Genomic DNA, 22,451 nt, shown 5'->3' on the forward strand with positions numbered 1-22,451 from the left:
CTTGTTCTTCCTTGTGCTCATAATTTCTTCTCACAAAGTCCCCTGTTCTGCTTCTTCTCTTGCTCTTTTCATCACATTTTTTTTGTCCTTCCCTTGATATTTGGAACGTTTTTCTTCTCACTTCCACCTGCAAATTTATGACACAATGCACATTCTATATTCCAGCATTTTAGTTTCCTTTGTATCTGAGTCATACTCCTTCTCTTAAGATGATGTGTCAGATTCAGATTACCATTTCTCTTTGCTGAAAGTAATATAACTGCTTCAGATACAGTGCTAGCACTGCAATACTAATGAATAATTCTCAAGTGAAAAAATTACTTTTGAATCTACTCAAGTAAGACATTCCTGGCATGTGGCTTAGCAGAAGATGTTAAACTGGTCTCAGTTTCCATTTCATCATATGCTTCAGAGATAGAGTCCAAGATTTAAATCGTGTTAAGCAGCTACAATTTAATTTTCCAACACCACATGAGAAATGTCACAGAACAGATGTTTAATACATGTTTCCTATTAAACACTGTACATTAGCCAAACAGAATATCCTACAAAAAAGATACAGAGTCAAAGCACCAAGGAGAGAGCTGGGGAAAGGAAATTACCAGTACTATAATACTTTATTCTCAAGAAGTAAAGACATGCCACATCAAGCTTTGAATATGTAGATTTGATCCTTCACTGTTTTGCCCACTGTCTTTTTGCTGATGCTGGTGACGAGGTTCCTGTTTGGATTGTGTGGGTTATTTTTTTTTTTTCTGGAGCATAATCAGATCCTTACAAATTCTGCCTCTTGTCCGTCTCTCAGTGGAAGATCTATGATGCCTACATGGAGGAGCTTCAGAAAATGGAAAAGTCAAAAGAGAAAGAAAAACCAAAAGCTCAAGTAGGAAAGAAAGAGGAGAAGAAGAAGGGAAGAAAGTTAACTTCTCTGGAATCACAGGTATATTTCACAGCTCTAGAAGAAGCTTGCTGAGAGTGGTAGAGAATACTTCAATCATGCAAGCCAGGGAGAATGTACCAACTCATACTGACTGCAGCAAGTTCTGTCAGTTGGCATGTAACAAACCTAAGAAATGCAACTAATGTTTTTTGCTAGGAACCATATTTCCAAAACAGGGATTTCTTCAATTTTTGATTTATTGTACTTTTTATAGGAATGCAAAACAATGTGAAACTGTAATCTTGACTTCAAAGCACATTTCCAAGAGCATTATCATGATTATTTCTTGTTTTTGTTTTTGTTTTTTTATTATTTATTAGCTTATGAGGGATAAAGGAATGAAATAAGTTGAAACACTCTTTGAATTTATACAGACTTTTCTGTGGGATGCCTTAAGTCTTCAAATCTTAAAGGCAAAGAAATTTAGGATTTCCTCAAAATGCTACTAAAACAACGTATTAGAATAAATTCTGCTACTTTTTATTATTTTAATGATAATGCTATGTGATTATAATGTGAGTATTTCATAGTTGTATACACATATATTTTGTAAAATAGGAGCACAGAGTTCAGCTCATAGCTTGCCCCTCCTATATGTGCAGCTCTATCAGTGTAACTAGGATACACCTCTGTAATGTCAGCTGACTCCTGAAATAGAATAGAGCACTTCCATACCATACACTGATTGGGCTGTAGAGGATTTGGCTGGCTGAGCTTTCTGAGTAGTCCTCAGCCCTTAAAAGTCTTGCAGTTTAAACAGACAAGAAACATGTTCTGACATTCACCTCCTGTGAATAGTGCCACTGATATCCACAATACTTTATAAAACCAATAAACCTTTCACCCGAGCAAGTGTTGAGAACTAAGCCCGAAGTCAGCAATGCAGTCATGGGCTTAAGGAGTGGAGTTCTTAAAGCTGACCATTAAAGTGAAATAAAAATTCTACCAATTAAACCATATTGTAAAACAAAACAAAACAAAAACAAACAAACAAAAAAATTACTGCATGTTCAACTGAGAACAGTGGGAAGCTGAAATCTATGCATTTATGATCCTTCCCCTTGATCCTTTGCCTTTCACTGGTAGCACTTTCCAGGGTGATTACAGGGAAACCACGAAGTGAATACAATGAGGAAGTGTAATGGAAATCCTCTTTAAGCAGAGCCAGTATTTGACATTGAAGTGTACTGCAAGACTGGTGGGGTGGTTTGAAGCGTATGAAAAAGCTGATGAATTTTCCAGTCACTAACTGGAAACATATAATGTGGAGTAATCCAAAGCATCCAGGCATTACAATCTGATTGCAAGTAGCTCTATACACATTCTGGAACTGTCATGATAAGGAGGATGTTGAGTTGCTCAAGTGTGTGCAGAGAAGAGCAACAGAACTGTAGAGGGGACTAGAAAACAAGTGTCACAAAGAGCAGCTGAGGGAACTGAACTGCTTAGTCTGGAGGAGAGGAGGCTGAGGGGAGACCTTATTGTTCTCTACAACTCCCTGAAAGGAGGTTATAGTGAGAAGAGTGCAGGTCTTTTCTCTCAGGTGACAAGTGATGGGACACAGGTGACACGATACATCAGCGGAGGTTTGTGTTGGACACTAGGAAGAATTTCTTCACGGAGAAGGTGGTGAAACATTGGAGCAGGTTACTCAAGAAGAGGTGGAGACCCCATCCTGAAGGTATTTTAAAGATGTGGATGTGGCTCTAAGGGATGTGGCTTAGTGATGTGACTTGGTAAGTTAGGTTTGAGATTATAGTAGAGTCAGGTGAGGAATTAGAAACATCAGAATAAAATAAAGGGAAAACAGTACTAGTACTGAGTTAGAGGTCAGAAGAACAGGTGACTGACTGTGTAAGAAAGCAATCCATAAAAGAATGTGGCCAAAGGCAGAGAAGAGAAAGAGCTTTGAAAGTTGGACAGAAGGGCACTGCTATAGGAGGAGAGGTGGAGTTAGGCCAGCATTACACTGGGGAATGAGGAGAAAAAACAGAAAACAAATGGTGTGACAGAGCAGAGGAGAGTGGCAGGCAGCAGATAAAGAAATTGAGATTACCGGGATTCTAGCTGAATGAAGGCTAAGAATGGTATAAAGAAGAATGCAAGTGAATGAAAGACAGAAAGTGTTTGACTGGAGTCTGATAGACTTTCAGAAATGTCTCAATCTGCCTGTCATACAAGTGGATCTAGAGAGAAGAGGATATGCTATGCTGCATCCAAGAGCAGCAATATAATGTTTAACTTTTTTCCCTTAGTTTTCAGTAAAGGCAGCAAAATAGAACATGGAGAAGGCTAAATACCAAAGAGAAATTAAATGAAACCTGAAAATAGCTTGAAGTGGGGAGAGCTAAGCAGAAGTGTTGTATCTGCTTGTCCTGTTCTTACTGTTCCTGAGCCATCTGCTTATGCCTCTGATTATAGAGAGGATCCCAGCCCAGAGACAGCCTTGGTCTGATCCAGTATGACCCTCCTTATGTTGTTATGTGAGCATAGGAATTACCTTGTTTGACACAGATGCAACATTAAGAAACTAACGCTGTTGAGTTGATGCAAGCTATCTCCTCTTACCCTTGAGATGACAAGACACAAAACCACATGTCCGACAATAAGGATTTCTAGCAGATCTGTCAAGAGGAGAGTGAAGCAATGCAATTGGAGAATAGCAAGGCCAGATGATGTGTAAGAGAAGTAAAAATTATTCCGCTGGTCTAACCTTTAACAGTGCATGGCAGTAGAGTTAATTTAGAGAGGAAGAATACAAAATTGGGAGTAAAATTGGTAGGATGTGCATTTTGGAGCACTGAAAAAGTCTTAGATGAAGTGAGGGCTTACTGCTTGAAATGAAAGGGAGAAACATGAATCTATCAGTGAGTTGTGGTGTGGATATAAAAAGAAGGGTACACTGCTAGAAAATCTTGTGTGAGGGATAGCAGAGGAACAGCATTTCTATTACATCTGTCCTACTACAAAATTACTTCTTCCTGAGATATGTGCAGTGAGATAGCCCAGATCACAGGGTCATAATTATAATTTGGAAGCTGTCGGACAATCACCAGTTATTTTTATAACAGCGGAAAACCAAATGCAATTAACCTTCTTGTTAGTGTTTGCCTGCTGCTGTTCAGCCAAAGGACAGGATGAGTTGTTACCAACATCCTTGACTTCAATCTACTGTTTACAGTATGTCAGTATTAAAAGCAAGTAATAAAAATGAACAGAGAGTATAATTCTAGAAAGTAATAGCTGCTTGACAGGATTCAATGTGAGGGCCTCTGTTTGGGATTTGCAGTGGCTGTTTGCAGTGCATGGAGCTGTTGGCTGTGCAATGTACCTGCACTATGTTTTCTTTTTCAAAGCTTGGAATTCTTGTAGCAGCCATATGTGTTGTAAGAGATATGAGCTGTTATTGCAGTGATTTTAGAGTGGAGTTTGGTTATACACTTATGGATCAGCAGAAGCTTTGTTCCATGCTCCAGTTAAGTGGAGTTACATATTGCAACTGGTCAGCTGCTGAGAGGGAAACATGAAACAATTAGTGCTAATGAATAGTACAAGCCCAGGACATGTGGCCAGCAGGGAGAGGGAGATGACTGTCCCTCTCTACTCTGACCTTGTGAGGACCCATCTGGAGTACTGCATCCAAGTTTGGCCCCCAGTACAAGAAAGACAGAGCTGCTGGAAACGGTCCAGAGGAAGGCCACAAAGATGATCGGAGGGCTGGAGCACCTCCCCTACAAAGCAGACTGAGGGGGCTGGACTTGTTCAGCCTGGAGAAGAGAAGGCTGTGGGGTGACCTCATTGCAGCCTTTCAGTACCTAAAGGGAGCCTACAAACAGGAGGGGAGTCAACTCTTTGAAAGGGTGGATAATAGCAGGACAAGGGGAAATGGTTTTAAGTTGAAGGAGGGAAGATTTAGTTTGGATGTTATGGGGAAGATCTTTACTATGAGAGTGGTGAGGTGCTGGAACAGGCTGCCCAGAGAGGCTGTTGATGCCCCATCCCTGAAAGTACATAAGGCCAGGTTGGATGGGGCCCTGGGCAGCCTGGTCTAGTATTAAATGTGGAGGCTGGTGACCCTGTCTGTGGCAGGGGGGTTGGAGATTCATGATCCTTGAGGTCCCTTCATTCTGTGATTCTGTGACATTTATTTTCAAAGTATTAACCCATTAACTATCTTAACAGATGATTCCAGTAACATTATTGCTGTTCAAAAAGTAATTTACGCACAGAAGCAAGTAAAACAAACATATTAGCTGATGAGCTCTCATTGCATTTGTCTTGCTAAACCAGAGTTGCCCTACAAAGAAAAAAATGAGTTTCAAACAGATCCTTGAAAAAAGATAAATTAGGCCTATCATTTCCACTGAGGAATCAGTAAGATTCAGTATAAATCAAACCTGAAATAGCAAAGGATTGAGTGAGAAAATAACTTACTCTGATACAGTTTAGCGCAAAAAATGTGGTTATTCATGACTGCACTGCTTACAGCATAGCTACCTAATAAAAAAGCTGACTTAAAGCTCTTTGAATTCATGTGGACAGTTTCCACCATGGCAGAAAACCTTCAATGAATGACGAACAGGCAGGAATGAAGATTGTTCCTGTACGGAGTTTTGTTGTTGTTGTTTTTGTTTTAGTTTAAAGCCTATTTCCCACTGACAACAACAACAAAAAGATTTTATAGATGTTTGAGGACTTGGCATTCATCTTTGGGAACACAATAAAGTAATCCTTGTCTTCTGCTCTACAGTGCAGAATGGATTCTCAGGTTGGAAATTCAGAAAGCTTGCAGTGCAGTTTTCATTGCGTATGTAAGAGAAACAATCTACAATGCTGATGGGTACAACACTGCCATTCTTTCCCAGCTCCTTCCCACAGCACAAGCATGTTAAAAAAGAAAAGAATTTATCCTACTTAGTAAGTGAACAGAGGACAGCATAGATAGCACACCCGATGAACCAGCAGCACTCCAGGGCATCCATTCCTTATACCCAGTAACTATTACTTTTTCAGTGTTTATTGCTCTTCTCTTTCTCTAAATCAAGTTGTAACCTTTTCAGCACTTAACCTCTGTCAGCTAAGCTCGCTTAGAGCAATATGCTGGTGGCAGCCCATGCCATTTTTGTAGACATGATCCCAATATCGCCGGAGAAGTGTTAGCAAGGTGAATTGCTATTTTTTTTTCTACAGAGTATTTCAGAGGAAGACATCTTGCTGTGACAGAAGCAGTAACATCAACTTAGAGTCAAAAGAGTGAAACCTCAGCAACTGAGAATATTGATTTCTACTTGGGTTGTTTCAAGGATCCCCTTTCTCTCCCTCTAATTTCTGTCAATACTTATGAAGTCGTAGTGCCTAAGGAATATTTTGCAGAAAATCAAACTGTGTTAAAATTTAAAAATATACATCCCTGTGCTTTTTGAAGTTCTGAATGTGACAGTAAATTCTATGCAGTTCTCTCCCACTGACTTGGGCAAAAGCTGAAGAACACAATAGCGGTCACATTATGTGACTGGGGCTCTAACCGCAAGTGAATGTGTAAGAAAGGCTAAGAATGCAGCAAGTACGTATCATATCCTTCCCTGACCCAAATATCCTTCCAGCATTCAACTACTTTCAGCTTTTTTCTCAGAGTTGATGACTTTTGCATTTTCTACACCCTTTGATAAGGAGTTGCACAGGTGTCATCCTGCTGTGAATCACCTCATTTTCTTTGTTTCCAAGTTGATTTCCACTAATTTTTCTTAACAGCCCTGGTTTTATATTGGAAAATGCAATGATTAGTCAACCACTGTCCATCCTCTCAGACTATTTAGGACTGTCATAGAGTCATAGAATGGCCTGGGTTGAAAAGGACCACAATGACCATCTGGTTTCAACCCCCTGCTGTGTGCAGGGTCACCAACCACCAGACCAGGCTGCCCAGAGCCACATCCAGCCTGGCCTTGAATCCCTCCAGGGATGGGGCATCCACAGCCTCCTCAGGCAACCTGTTCCAGTGTGTCAGTGGACTTCACAGACTTGCCTCATGCCTTTCTAAGCCAACTCTTCTCCAGGCTGGCAAGTCCCAGCCTGCTCAATTTTTCCTGGAGCAGAAACTATCCTGGATCATGAGTCACCTCTACTGCCCTTCTGTGAACTCTTCCAAGTTCTACTTTATCTTTTTTGAGGTGGGAGGAGACCGTACACATGAACAAAGATAGATGCAAGCTATGTAATCATAAAAAGTGTTGCAGATTATAGATTTTTTTTCCTTCATCCTGTCACCTTTTTGTATGGGTTTTATGCTCTTTGTCACAAAACTTGTCTCTCTTGTGCCTGTTCAGAGCCCTCAAAAGAAGCAGAGCATTGAGATACACATAATCCACAGCCATATTCTTGGTTCAGATTGTGACTGCGCGGTGCAGTTTTGGCAACTTGCTTCATTTTTTATTTTTCTGCTTAGGGCAAACTCTGGGCTGTGCCAAGAATGACAAGTTTCTTTTTACTGTCTTGACTGTAGGGGAAATCATACTGTGCTGGCAGTCATTGGTTCCTGGCAGGGGTTTGGAGATGAAAGGCTTTGAAACCCTGCTGGGGCTTTGGGGCAGCAGCAGGATTTAGAGGGAGATTCAGGTCCTTGGAGCAAAGTGCTGTCAAAACACTTTGCATATACTTTGGCATTCTCACACCCTTTTGTAATGCTGTTCTGGCATTGTCCTCGCAGTCCCAAACTGTCTGGGGAACTTCAAGCTCTGTCCCTCCAATTGCTGGCATGAAGATTTTGTCCTATTTTTGGTTAGCCCAGCTTGATTTTTGCTTCTGTTCACTTAAACACATGCACAGAATAGAGAACATACTAATATAGAAAAAAAATGTAGTTAGGAACAGAGTATAATAAGAAGATGGAATAAGAATGTTGTGGTTGGGCACAGGGCTCAGTCAGACAGGTACACAGTTGGCCTTGCAAAATGCCATTCCCCGAGAGGTCTCCCTTGCTATACCTGAAGCACTTCCTGCATACATTCCCACATGCAGGTTTGCCCACTTGTGGGTTCCCTCGTGAGGGGGGTCAGATTTTAAAGAGTATCAAAACATTTTCCACAATAGCTGGATAGCCAGCTGCCTTTGCATGTCTATCATATATATTGTATGAGCTCATGGATCTGTGTGTGCATTGAGCTGGAATTAACAGTGATTAAGGGGAGGATTTCTACATCCTGTGATTTTTTACTTAAGACATGATACCTGAAAGCTCTGTAGGTGTTGTTGATACATTATCAAACATGACTGTATTGCTGAATTTAATGAATTGTTATGAAGTGAGATGAGGGATGGATCATGTGTGTGCTTTTAGCTCATCCCATCGTAAAACAGATTGGATAAGTCAAGGAGATGAAGGCTAACTGCTTTCATAGACAAGCACCTCGCCATTGAGCTAAATCAGACACAAACACTGAAGTTAGGGGTGAGTGGCACCTTGCTGAACTTAATACAGGTTTGTTGCCTTAATTCAAGTGCCCTCATTATTAGGTGGCAGTATGAGGAGCTTCAATTTATCCTGTATTCAAGATGGAAAGACTCAAGCTTTTTCCATCGCAGAAGATCTGTAGGACTTGTAACCTGTAGGATATACATTTTCTCTTATTTGTTTATCTTTTGAACAGAGCGATGATATAACCAAGATATCCAGGGCAGCCAAAATAATGGAGCGGATGGTGAATCAGAATATATTTGATGACATTGCACAAGGTATGGCCCTATTGGGAGATGATGTTTGCTCTCAAAATAGAACTCCTGCAGATGAGTGGCCATAACTGTAGCAGGATTCACAACAGGTCCTCTGGGAAAGCTGGATCGTAGTTAAAGAAGCAGGCAGGGATTTTGGCAAAAGATACCATGTCAGTGATTAGCAGTGGAAGATTGGAGCACAGACTATGAAAACTGGTTTGTTGCCTTATGGCATGCTGGTGTCTCCAATGCTGAGTGTTAGACAAATAGAGCTAAAATGAGCAGGGCTAGCAACCTGCTGGCTCACACCAGGCAAACAGGACAGCAAGCTGAGTTGTTCAAAAGACATGCACATCAGCTCTGCTCTGTGCAGGCTGGGCCGGCAGGTCTGGTAGGCGTCTTTCCTCAGCAGGTAGTTCCCTCCTTGATGCAGGTCTTGGTGGCAAAGCAGCCAGTGCAGAGCAATCCTCACACAAACACAGAATCATAGGATTTAAAAGGGACCTCTGGAGATCACTGACATATGTAGCACTGATTTTGCAAGGCTTTTCGTATCTTTGCTCAGCTCCCTCTTGAAAGGCTGCATCTAGCTCTGAGAATGACTTGAGGCTAACTCTTGCACTCAGTGCTGCTTTCTTATTCGTTCTTTGTCTCCTTCAGGCCATCAGCCTTTTGTGTGAGGACTTGGTGCTTGGTAAACTGCAGGACTTAAGTGTTGTTTTGGAGTGAGATCGAGACAGATTTTATACTAATAACTGTGTTGTATCGAAACTGTGAGAATGACAGAGATTCTTTTAAAGCTTATCTAGTACTCCATCATGGTTAAATATTTCAGACTTTTTCCACGAGACTTATTGTTTGATTTTGGTTTTAGATTTTAAATATTTCGAGGATGCCTCCGATGAATACCGGGACCACAAGGGAACGCTCCTCCCGCTCTGGAAGTTCCAGTATGACAAAACCAAGAGACTTGCAGTTACTGCCATCTCCTGGTAAGTCTCCTTAATGCAAACTTGCTCTCAGTTTCGCAGAGAGTGGAGTCAATTGTTGTGCCACCTTACAGGGCAGCGCTGGTTTCTGTGGAAGCACTTTTTTGAGTAATTACAGTCATCTTCTTTGACAGCATCTAAACATGCCACGCACTTCTGGATTGGAAGCACCTCGTGTGAGGCTGAATGTATCAAGGCTGGGACATCAGCAAGGGGTGAGGACACAACAGGTGTGGGACAGTGCTAGAGCAAAGCGAGTGCAGCTAGCAGGGCAAATAAGTGTCCTTTCTTGGGAAAGGTGAGATGGGACATATCTTTGGATAATATGCTGTAAGAATCAATCCAGACAAGCCCAAGGAAGGAGAAGAGGAGAAGAAATGTGAGCAGCCCAAACTCTGAAAACTATCATTCATACTTTCAAATCAGCTCACAGTCATTGTCATGAAAAAACTTCTCATCAACCTGAATGAATCCATTACTTTTCAACATACCTGATCCTGGCACTTGCACTGGCTTGTTCATGCAGTTGTGTGAGACTTACATAGCTCCTGCCCTGTGCTCTTGTACCTCCTCTTGATGGTGGAGCCGTGTGATACATCTATGTCTTGGCAAAGAGGATCCATAGTGAGACAGCAGGATTGCTGTCTTTCATCCTTTCAGGCCATTGCAAGATTTATACTTAAATAGAATGTTGAGGAGCTTGTTGTGTGAGAATTACAAAATAATACTAAAATGAGATGTAAAATTGGGGAAAAGGCATCTTTTACATGTCATTTGTGTTGTTATTATTCCTGTCTCCAGAAGTTGGAAGAATGACCCCAAATTGCTTTATGTAACAAGCTTTTCTAATTTAATTTTTATTCTCACATTGCTGCCAGTGATGGTGCTTTTAGAGGATAAAACAGGAGCAATAGCGTTAGGATGTCTGGGTATTTACCCAAGTGAAAAAGGAGAAATATTTTCATTTTAGCAGTTCAGAATAGTTAGGGGAACACTCATTAGGTAAGTTTCACATCCATTCATTTCAAGAGTTTATGGACAGCAGCAGTACTGAACTGTCCACACGGAGCAGAAGTTTTAACAGCAGATGGTTTTCAGATAAAGGGACTTTTGAAGGTATAATAGCTAATTACTCAGTCAGTGTGCTTTTACAAGACTGACAACTAACTGAATCAGAAGGGAATTTCCTTTCCTGAGCTGTGGTGATGAAATTTTGAACTGACACCTGTTTCTTGAATCATCCATTATTATTTAGTGATGGTGAAAGTAAACTTACTGAGTGTTATTCTTCGGTGAGTTACAAACTCCTTTATTCTGGCTTCTGAAAGATGGAAGCCAGCACATTCCTGCCTTTCTCCTTTCTTCAAAGACTTCATCTTCAAAAGTAAACTTTACATAATCATTATGTACATAAACCAAGAAATGCTGGAGATTGGCATCATATATAGGTCTGTGCCCTTTTTATCCTTTTCACCTACTGCTGTGGTCTTCAGATGTTATATTTATCTTGTGCATCTTGCGTCCAGAAGAATTACTCATACATGAGCTTTACTGGTATATATATTCAAAAGGGTCTAGCCCTTACAGTGTATGTGGTCCTGTGAGAATGGGCCACGATATTAAAATGTGAAACACTGTGCATTCCTCTTGAATTATGAAGTTAATTATAAATGCTTTCTTACATGAATTTTCTCATTTCAGGAATCCAAAGTACAAGGACCTGTTTGCAGTGGGGTATGGCTCTTGTAAGTAACAAATACAAAAGTGACATTGACAGATTTAAAATATTAAGCTGGTGCATTGAGGTTCAAACATATCACATTGCGGGGCACGGACTACATCTTGTAGGAAGTTCTCAATTTAATATATTAAATTAATAATAAATTATTAAAGGACTCAATATATTAAATTAATAATAAATTAAAGGAGGCTGAGGGGAGACCTTATCGCTCTCTTCCAGTACCTGAAAGGTTCTTACAGTGAGAGTGGGGCAGGTCTCTTCTCACTGGTGACAAGTGCCAGGACGAGCGGAAATGGCCTCAAGTTGCGCCAGGGCAAGTTTAGGTTGGATATTAGGAAACACTTATTTACAGAAAGGGTGGTTAGGTACTGGAATAGGCTCCCCAGGGAGGTGGTTGAATCGCCATCCCTGGATGTGTTTAAGAACCATTTGGATGTGGTGCTCAGGAATATGATTTAGCAGAGGGTTGTAAGAGTTAGGGTACTGGTTAGGCTGTGGCTGGACTTGATGATCTTCAAGGTATTTTCCAACCTGGGTAATTCTATAATTCTATGATATGTGAACTGAGACTGAATTCAAGATAGGAATTATTCCTTTACATTCCATGAGATGAACATTCAGAAACGCATAGGCATAGACAGCATTATCCAGGATTTTTGGCATATGGTAGTGCTGATTCTCCCTTTGGTCAAGGACTTGCCCCCAGAGGCACCACTTAATCCCTTTAATCTCATCTGATGGACTATGATTGTCATTTCCCTGTCCCTGCCCTTCTAAATGCTTAAAGACCAGGTCTGTTCTGTTTCACCAGAAGCTAATCATGAGAGACCTCTCTAAGTATAAACATATTGTCCTCTTGGTGGGAAACATCTTCCAGAGATGTCTGTAGAGGTAAGCTCTCCATTAGGACATGCCAGCCCATAATACTGTGAAAAGGAAGGCATTTTTCCTTATGTAGTGTCTGGGATTAGATACAAAATTATTATGAGCTGCTATGGACATCTTTCTCACCCTTTTTATGCTGTTTGTGAACCTCATGTCTACCTGTCTTACCTTTCACTCTGAAATGAAGCAGAAAGGGTTAGAGAAAAGAACAACATTGCAAAGGCAGCAGAGCTTTCTCTGTGCTTCCAGAAGAGGATAGACTACAGAATGGTTCTTGTAATTTGTGAGAAGGAATGGGTTTGCTGACCCAGGCAATTTCTCCATTCTTTCTAGAAGGACAGTTGAACTCTCGTCTGAGTATTAGAACTTACTTTTTGAAGTAAAAGCTGATTCCCCTATAGAGCATTAATAGTCCTCCATCTGGCTTGAAATGAAAACCTGCCACAGGGCTACAGGTAAACAGTGTTTGAGAACTGCAAATAGCAGGATTAGTCACTGAATTTATTAACCTAAGCATTTCAACCCTGGGAATTCTTTGTGGGTGACTGAGAGTGGAGGACAGGGAGCCAGAGTCTGGTCCTTGGCTTTGCCCACCTGCTGTTTCAGTTGCTCTGTATTTACTTGCAAACTGCAGATATACTTTTTTGCTAGTGTTCTTCAGCAAGAAAACATTAGAGTCTGTTCTGAGTATTCTGTACTAACAAATCAGATTGCTTGGTGTTTATTTTTAGGGAACACCTATTTTGAATGGATGCTAAAGGATCTCAGTTATGATAAAATGTCTAATGAGATTCACTGTTGGGAAATTAAGTCATGTGGAATAAGAAGCTCAGCACGGGCTCAAGGAAAATGGTTGTTATTCAGGAAAGAAATAAATAAAAATAAAACGTCTAGATACAGTAGAAGAAAAATTGAAAACTATATATAAAGCAGTAGTAGAAACAACAATAGAAAACTAAAAACAAGACAAGATCTGTAATACAGTGACATCTCAATTACTGTGTGCAGTTCTGGTTGTGAACTCTGAGGAAGTATGTGTTTGGCTGCGGGGAGATGGGAACATGTCTAGAAAAAGGCACCAAAGATGAGCAGAGATGTATATGATGACTTCTATATCAGCCAGCATGAACAGACAAGTTCTCTTAAAACAGGCCAAGGGAGAGGGAATTTGATATGGGTCTATAGAATCCTGAGCAGCAAAAGTGAAAAAGGGTAAAATATTCACTATTGCCTGTCACTCAAGGATGAGGGAGAGTGTATGAAATTACTGAGCTGCTGGACTAATGCAAATTTAAAATAGCATAAGATGATACGTGACAAAACTGTGAACCTTTTCTTCCCATCCTCCATGCTTTGGAGGACAAAGATAGACGTGGGGTCAAAGGATCAATTCACAGAGGGGCACTTTGCTGCTGGACATTGCCAAGAACAGATCATCTGATTCAGTAAGTTCATAATTGCAAATTCCAAGAAACTCTGAAAATGAGGTAGTAGAACAACTTTTGCTGTGATTACTCAGCACTCTTGGAGAGCAGACACTTGGCTACAGGGGCCTTTGGTGTGGACCCCAATAGTCTTTCTCTTGTGTTTCTCTGTGTTCTGATAGCAAAACCAGATGGGTTGTCTTCATTTGCACTGGTTAAGATTACATTCTGTGTGCAATATTCTAACATTTGATTTTTCTTTAAAATAACATTTTTTCTCTTGAAGTTCACTCCGTCCAAGCCCAGGAAACATTCCTGTTAGTTTGTTGAGAAACCTGAATTAGCATGACAATTTCTTTAATCCAGCAGGCAGCAGGAATCCTAAAAAACAGATTAGGATTAGTCTTTGCAAAAGAAAGCGCAGCAAGAAGTGCTCAGGATATTCTTCACCTTGTCCAGCAGAGTGGAATCTTACTGTGCTCACAGCCCCCATGCTCAGAGTGCAGGAATTAGGCAGGGCTTTCCCACTGCTCTGCCACCCAGGTGCAGAAGGGGGATGAATCCTGGCCAGGGAAAATGGTCCTGTTGTCACATGGGGACTGTGCTAGAGCCACAAATAGAACTCAGCTCTTTGGGTCTGTGTTGAGCATAATTACCTCACCACTCTTTTGTGCAGCATGCATTTGGCGGTGCTGCCAGGGTACAAGCAATACATTTGTCCTGCTGCCCAAAGTATACTTTTTGAAACAAAAGATCCCTTGTTTTGCATGGGTCCATTTCACTCCATCATGGTGAATTCTTTACAAATAGCATCCTAGCTTGTCTCTTGCTTTTGTATCCTATTGTTGCAGGTTTCATCAGTAATTTATTTGGATGAGGTTTCTGATGCTAATGGTATTTCTTTGGCATGTGACAGTCTCCTCTGAACAAGGGAATACTGTCACTGCAATTTACAATTCAGGATCTTTGCTGCTTGGCTAGAATTAATTGTTATTCCCATCAGGAGGAGCTGTCTTTCTGGTTTTGTTTCTGCATAAATGAGATTGCTGGATTTCTGGCTAAACTGACAGCCTGCAGTGTGGGTTTCAGAGGGCTGTGGTGGGTGCTGGGCTTGTGCTTTGCCTTGCTCATGGGAGCACAACAAGCCCAGGCCTTAGCAATCACCTAAATTCATGTTTAAGAAGCAAGTGTGCTTCTGACAGCATTCAGAGATGGCTCTCTATGAGCAGCTCTCACCTGCACGTGAGACAAGAAAGAAAAAAACAGTATCTGTCTGGGTAATGTACTTTCCCCTGCTCTACCTTTGCGCTCTGCGGGTGTAACTTGCCAGTTACAAGGATGCATGAGGAGTACAGGTTCACCCCCAGAACACAGAAGAATCTGTTATAGCTGTCTAATCTTCAGTTCTTCACTGTGAAATGACTGCATAATGGGGCCTAGCGTGAGCACAATTTGCCCTCTGTAAATTCAGGATGAACAGTGCTAATGCAGAGTGCTTTTGCTGGTGTGACTGCACCTAAAATAAAAGTTGTTGTACCTTTATGATGGAATTTAATTGTTGTAAAATTCTGGCAAGAGGAATAACTGTTTGGTAATAGATATCCTTGAGATTTGTGATGCTGAGGATTTATGGTTGAACACTGAGACAACAGACCAGTTCTTATTGTGCTCTTCTACGATGTTGTGTCACAGGGAGAAGGGCATACCTAAAGTCTTGTATTTTTCGTTTTCTCAAATGCACAGTCCAATGAACATGGACATCTTTCATGTTCTGCTCACACTGTCTGAAACTGTTGGGTAGACATTGCAGTAAGGACATGGGGGACACAATGTCCCCATTTAGGACATACTCAATGTTCTTCAGAGATAACAGGGAGAAGAAAAATGGGCTGGGTGTCTTTAATAGCAAAGTGCTGCACCTTCACCTCAGCATCCCACATTCTTCGTGAGCGCAAACACCATAATCAGACATACTGAACCTAGTTTATCTCATGTGTTTTTCATTCAGAAGCAGAGTTTCACCTCCCCTGATGGTCCTCACAGTTCTAGACCAAGCCATTGTGTAATCACAGCTCACGGCAATGGTAATGGCTGTCAACAATGACTGGCATCAGTCTCTGAGTTTTTGCTTCCCGAATTGTAGCCTTCTGTCCTTGATGTAACCTTCATTCACAAGAGGACACTTGCAGTGGTATCAATCGGGGATCAGTGCATACCAAAAAAGTAGCTGCCTTTTACATCGTTTCTGTGCCAGCAGATGGTTTACATCATTACACAGATTACAATAAAAATACCAAGCAGTGCAGAACTAGAAATGATACCCATAAATCTGCAATAGAAAGCATCTCTATTCATTTCTGTTTACAGCTCTGCTTTAGGCCCTGACAGCAAACCAGGTTTTAATCCGTCTAGTACTTGCTCTATTAATTCCATATTGTGTAAGATTTAAATCAAGAGTTATGATGTACTTAACAGAATGCCAGGGGAATATACAGAGATATTCTTGTCAGCACAATTATTTCATCAGTTACCAGTTCATCACCAATTACTTCACCGGGGATGGCAGCTTTGACAGGACATTTACCCTCTCCATAGGTCTGGGGACCTTGGTAATAGAGAAGGCAATTTAGAAGGAGGACTGGGATCCTCACATTGAAAGAATCTTACTGCATTTAGATAACATCTGTGATCATTAATTTGTTTTAACTGCTTATTATAATACTGCAATGCTTTATCTGATCTTGAAATGTAGATGAAAATTGAAGTTTTCTCTAAGGTCTCAGTCCAATTACGGTATTAAAAGTATCAAAAACGTAGGAAGCCCATCTCTCTGAAATTCTCAGATACATTAGAAAGTCACAGAAAGTGGGACTGTAAAATATTTCAGAAAGCTTTTAGTCCATCTAAATACAAGGTGGTATTTTTATATAAAATATGAGTTTGAGGACTAAGCTTGGTCCAACCTAGCATGCAATGTAGTGGCAAGGTTGAAAGCAATCCAAGGGACAAGGACAGAAGCATATGTTGGACAAGGATAATTCCGCAAGTCTGAAAACTCAATTTGACAGTACAAGCTGTGGGTTTGAGGGCAGGTTGTGCTAGAAGTTGTACTAGGTGTTCACTGATAATTTTTCTCGCTGCCATGGCACGGTGAAAGACAGTAATATAGCTTGTGGAAGATAGCTGTACTGGATTTGCATAACTAGCAGCTATTAAACTTGGTAGATTCTGATGAATGACCAAAGAGCTTTGACCACTGAGGATAAGGAAAAGGTGGAGGTTCTGAATGCCTTCTTTACGTCTCTCTTTAAAAGTCAGACCAATTATCCTCAGGGTACTCTGCACTCTGACCTGGTAGTCTCGGCTTGGGAGCAGACTAAACCCCCCATGATTCTGGAAGAAATGGGCAGAGACTTACTACTCCAGCTGGACTGCCACAAGTCTGTGGGGCTGGATGAGATTCACTGGAGAGTGCTGAGGGAACTGGTAGAGGTGATAGCTGAGCCACTTTCCGTCATCTATCAGCGCTCCTTGTTGACTGGTGAGGTCCCAGAAGACTGGAGCCTTGCCAATGCAACTCCCATTTACAAGAAAGGTTGTGAGGAGGATCTGGGGAACTACAGGCCTGTTAGCCTGACCTCAGTGCCAGTGTTATGGAGAAGATTGTCCTGAGGGAGATCATGCGGCATGTGCGGGATGGCTGGGGGATCAGGCATAGCCAGCATGGGTTCATGAAGGGCAGGTCCTGGGTGACCAACCTGATCTCCTTCTATGATCTAGTGACCAATCTGGTGGATGAGGGAAAGGCTGTTGATGTGGTCTACCTAGACCTAGCACTACTACTACCTAGCACTACTACTAGACTCTGACACTGTTTCCCACAGTATTCTGCAGAAGCTGGCAGCCCGTGGCTTGGATGGGTACACTCTTAGCTGGGCAAGGAGCTGGCTGGAGTGCCGGGCTCAGAGAGTGGTGGTGAAGGGAGTTAAATCCTGCTGGTGACCATTCACAAGTGGTGTTCCCCAGGGGTCGGTGCTGGGGCCTGTCCTCTTCAGTATCGTTATTGATGACCTGGATGAGGGCATTGAGTGCGCCCTCAGTAAGTTCGCAGATGACACTAAATTGGCTGGGAGTGTGGATCTGCCTGGGGGTAGCAGGGCCCTATAGAGGGATCTGGACAGGCTGGATAGCTGGGCTGAAGCCAACGGGATGAGGTTCAACAAGACCAAATACTGTGTCCTGCACTTGGCTACAATAACCCCAGGCAGCGCTATAGGCTTGGGGCGGAGTGGCTGGAAGAGAAATATCTGAGAGGTGGTGAGAAATGGAATAATCAGACTGAAGATTATTTAAATCTCTTGGTAGGAGAGCACAGGAAGTCAGTTTGTTTTATAGTGTCCAAGCATAGGCATGAAGAAATTCGAGGCATAATCTCTATGGAGGCAGTCCTACCTTGAGGAGCTGTGGTATTTTAAAATGGTGACCTCTGGCACAGGAGGAGAGATTTTGCATAGGAACTCTGAGTTTCAAAGAGCCTTTTTTCACTTAGTGCTTAAAGATCCCCCTAGAAAGGCATGCTTTTGGTTTTGAATTGCCAGGGAGAAGGAGTGACAAAATAGAAAGTGCGCAAGAAAGAATGAAGGAATCATCTAAGGAGGACTGACCTGGCAAAAGAAATGAAGGAGCTTGGTTTGTTCAGCTTGTCAAAGGAAAGCTTGTTAGTAGGTTGGATCCTGGTCTGTTAACTCCCTGTATTGGGCAGACAGATCATGTAACAAAAGGCTCTTTAATCTCCCAGACAAATGGTGTAACGAGATCAAAGAGAAGCTGGAGCTGTGTAAATTTAGGCCAGACAAAATGTGGGTTTTAGTAGCGGATGGATAATTGAGATGAATTAGTTTTGTTGCAGTGAATTCCCAATCTCTGGGAATTTTTAAATGTGGAAATTTTAAAGGTGTAATATTTGACTCCAAGCAAGCAATTTTTTTTTTTTTTTTTATTTAGAACAAGAATTAATGTAGAAAAATCTGAAGTTATTAATGTATTTTGTTCTTCAGGAGCCTGATTTATTCAGTCTTTCAGCCTTTGCAGAGGCTGTTATCAGCACTGTCTCATGTCAGAGACCTTGAAGTTCACTGGAAAAACATCTGTATCCTCCTCCGTGGTCTGGAGGTCTTTAAAAATCCTCCCCCATCAAACTGATGCTGGAAACTTAAGCCATTGCACATCCTGTTTATTGAGATACCTAATTGTGGTCAATTATGCATAATTACACTGAAAATTGCAACACTTTTAGATCTGTTTTCTAAATACCAAATATCTCTTACCACATCTACACGCTCTGTGAGTGTTGAATTGATGTTAGCTATATACCCGTCAACTCAGTAAATATAACCTTCTAAGTACAATATGGTAAGTGAATCATGTGAAAAATTAATTTCAGTTGCCGTCTTAATTATTTGTAATTTAAATACTCTTAGCTTTGCCTAACTTTTTTCTTGTCTCGACCTTTTGTTTTGTTTAAGTTAAATCATAATGTAGTCTTTTGCTGTAGCATTTTGCTAAGCGTTAAATAATAAAGGGCTCTATTGATGCATTTGGGGAAAATGACATTTTAAGAGATTTTTTTAGAGTCTGAGGATCAAAGGAACTGCTCAGCCATCCTGTTGTGTCTCTGGTGCATTGCAGGTCATTAACTTCTATCCACTTACCTGTCTGTCTAGCCCAGTTAGTTCAATTAATGCATTTTAGTCCACAGGAGATGAAACATTTGTATGACATAGTCTTACCTGGTTGATAAAGCCAGACTGACTCTCCTTTTCTTTTAGCTTTGTCTCTGAAAACAGCTACATTTAAGTCACTGTGGGAGTGGTCTTGTAGCACTGCATAACAGAAACTGGGTTGAAATTGTTTAACCGTCTTTGCCATTGATGTTAACTGACGTTAATTAAAGTGATGCTCTCATAACAGAAATCAGCTAAAAGACTGTCATCCCTTCTACACTGGGAGACCCCTATGCTTGGCAAGAGATGATCAACAGATGATGAGGACAAGCAGAACAGCTCTATACACTCTTAAATATGTCATTATACACTGCATGTATTTCAAAGATGCTTTTTTTCTGAAATACAGATGTTCTTATGCCTCGTCTCTATAAGACAAAAGGCATTTATAGTTTGACTTTTCCACAGCACCACCTAGAATCAAGTCTATTACTCACACTGTTGTAAGCAACAAAGATATTACCAGGTCCCTGGGCACTACTGGCTTTGGTGGCCCAGACCACCCTCAGCAGCATCGCTGTTCAAGGGTTGCCAAGGCTGTGTTACCATGATGGATACTGGCTTCCCATTCCTGAGGGGACATCCCATGACTCCTGTACCCAACCCCGACACCTACTCTGTTCCCCTAATAACTCACACTTAGATAGATAAATAGCAAAGTAAAATCTAAGTAAAACAAAAACCCATGTTACTCAGCCAAAATGTTTTTACTTGTGCCAGATACTTTTTTCTGTACTAACTTTATAGTTTGAAGGACTTGGTTTTAGTCTTGCTTTATTTTGCCTTGCCAAAATCGTCATATAGGCCACAAAGGAGATTTCTTAATCCTTTCCTAGTTCTATCAGAGAGAAAAAAAGTAGCAAAAGTATGAAGACTCAATCTTTATTTATGTATTTCATTAAGGCTTTGCAGTGGAGGTTCACAAATGTGTAAATGCACAAAGGATGGGAATGTTGTAAAATCCTTTTTTTACCAACCTGTATCACTGTCAATAAGCCAGAATTATATGTCACTCTCTTCAGAGGAATTCCAGAGCCTCTGTAGAATAAAAGGCTAAATGAATTGCTTTGTTTATGTTCCGTGCTGCTCTGTAAGTGTCTCACAGATGATAAATTGCAAGGAGGCATAGGAGCCAGTGCAGAAACATAGAATCATTTAAGGGAGAGTTTGGAATGCTCTAGGCTCTGGATTCAGTGACCTGAGAGATTTCTCCAATTGTTCCTTCTCAGATGCAACTGCAGTTGTGAAACCAGCCACATGGATAAGGATAACCACTGGCTTGATCAGATTTATTCAGTGCTTAATATGCATAGTTTACTGTGGTTAATCAGCTCAAAAATTTCCAAGTCTTTGATAGGAAGACAGAGCTATTGTTAATCTTTTGTGGCTACAGGAAGCAGCGTTAGTAGTTAGGTGCAGATGTAGATAAATTCCACAGTCATGTAAATCATTTGTACAGAACTCCATGATTTTTTTGATGTTAGCTATTGCTGCCGTAGATGTGGTCAGGTGATGTGCATTCTTCAGTTGTATTCAAAGTCTTTCATGCTAAAGAGACACCTTATTGCTGAAACCTTGTGTGGAGTCTGTAGTTCTGCAGGCAGTTCCTTGGGGCAAAAGAGTGGGATTATCTTTGTGGGTTTCTTGTTTTTTTATAAGCTATAGAGAACATCCCCATTTCAGTCCTGTGATGTGGAAGGTATTACAGGAATTCCTAATGAGCACATCAGTGCGTGGCTGAGATGCAGGGGATGTACCAGCTAGCAATTAATTTGATGTTTTTCAGCTCTAATGCTTAAGTACCCTTGAACATGCTACTCCAATCAGTTTGTTGTGTTAGATTACACTTTGACGGTGCTTTCATATCAGAGCACTGAGAGGAAATTATCTGTCTTTTATCTAACTCAAACTGGGGAAAAAAAAAGCACAAACCATGAGGCCCACAGAACTTGTGGTCAGCAAAGCTTGTGGTCAGCCTTCTGCAAAGGCATCATTAACAGTGGTGTAACTGTAACTAGGACTAGACTGGCCGAACGGACGGGTCATTAACCAAAATGCCACTATTACTGCTTTCTTTCTTGAGCTTATCTTGACAATATGGTGAGTGCTGCAGAAGAGTCTGTAACAGAAAATGTGGATTATACAGCACTGCTGTATGTACCAGCATGAGCAGCATGCCTGCTAACAAACCATGCAGTGTTATTATAGTGCAGAAAACTCTCAGATTGAAAACATTTCAAAAAGTAAACAAAAATTCCTCTGTTTAGCTTCTCTCTGCAGCTTTATCTGCCCCTTGATGCGTGCCATAGTAGAGCAAGACCATATCTGTAAATGCTGTTTTTACAAACCACTATAGAGGAAAAGGTCTGTTTTTGTGTAGTAATTTGTCAAGTATAATAACTAACAGTTGTCTCTCTTAACAGCTGCCCTTAAAGTTGTGAGGACAGTAAAGTGTATTTTTATTTGATAAAAGCAATGTATTTTAAGTCATTTTGAGTGCAGGGTACAGATTTATGAAGTCTTCAGCAAAAGGCTGTTTGACATGTGAAAGTGAGAAAAATGGAAGAGCTACAAGTGAAAAAGGCAATACTAATAAGCACTGGGAATTTATTTTTCAGGGAATAAGGAAAATTTCTTTGGCAGCCAGGAGAATTTATCCTGAGGGTGGTACGGTATTGCCAAGTCTGATTATTCAGAGATCACAAAAGGCAGGCTCTTAAAATCAGGAGATGATTACAAATGATAAGACCTGACTTCTTTTTATTTGCCTCCTGTGATTTCAGGGTAGAATATGTTTGGTGTTTTGAAGCCTTCCCTTATTGGCATGAAGGCTGGCTAAGAACATTTCATTCTGAAACAAAGTGGAACTTGTGTTTAAATAATGAGGCTGAGGCTTGGAAAAAAATCTCCTGCCTCTGCAGCACTTGTGATACAGTGGGAGTTTGCAGCCCTACTGTAGCTCTTGTCCATAAGATGCCC

The 22,451-nt window shown here is 41.0% G+C and overlaps 1 protein-coding gene across 4 annotated transcripts in view; it reads left to right on the forward strand.

Annotated features, from left to right (window-relative positions):
* DNAI1 (dynein axonemal intermediate chain 1) overlaps positions 1 to 22,451 on the forward strand; it is a 131,194-nt gene that overhangs the window by 23,325 nt on the left and 85,418 nt on the right. For all 4 annotated transcript variants that reach the window (XM_072359377.1, XM_072359375.1, XM_072359374.1 and 1 more), the window contains exons 9-12: positions 806 to 940; positions 8,587 to 8,671; positions 9,525 to 9,642; positions 11,341 to 11,384. In XM_072359377.1, coding sequence (XP_072215478.1) covers positions 806 to 940; positions 8,587 to 8,671; positions 9,525 to 9,642; positions 11,341 to 11,384 — 382 coding nt within the window. The remainder of the gene's footprint in view (positions 1 to 805; positions 941 to 8,586; positions 8,672 to 9,524; positions 9,643 to 11,340; positions 11,385 to 22,451) is intronic.

Source organism: Excalfactoria chinensis, chromosome Z, assembly GCF_039878825.1.
Source record: "Excalfactoria chinensis isolate bCotChi1 chromosome Z, bCotChi1.hap2, whole genome shotgun sequence".
Lineage (NCBI taxonomy): Eukaryota > Metazoa > Chordata > Aves > Galliformes > Phasianidae > Excalfactoria > Excalfactoria chinensis.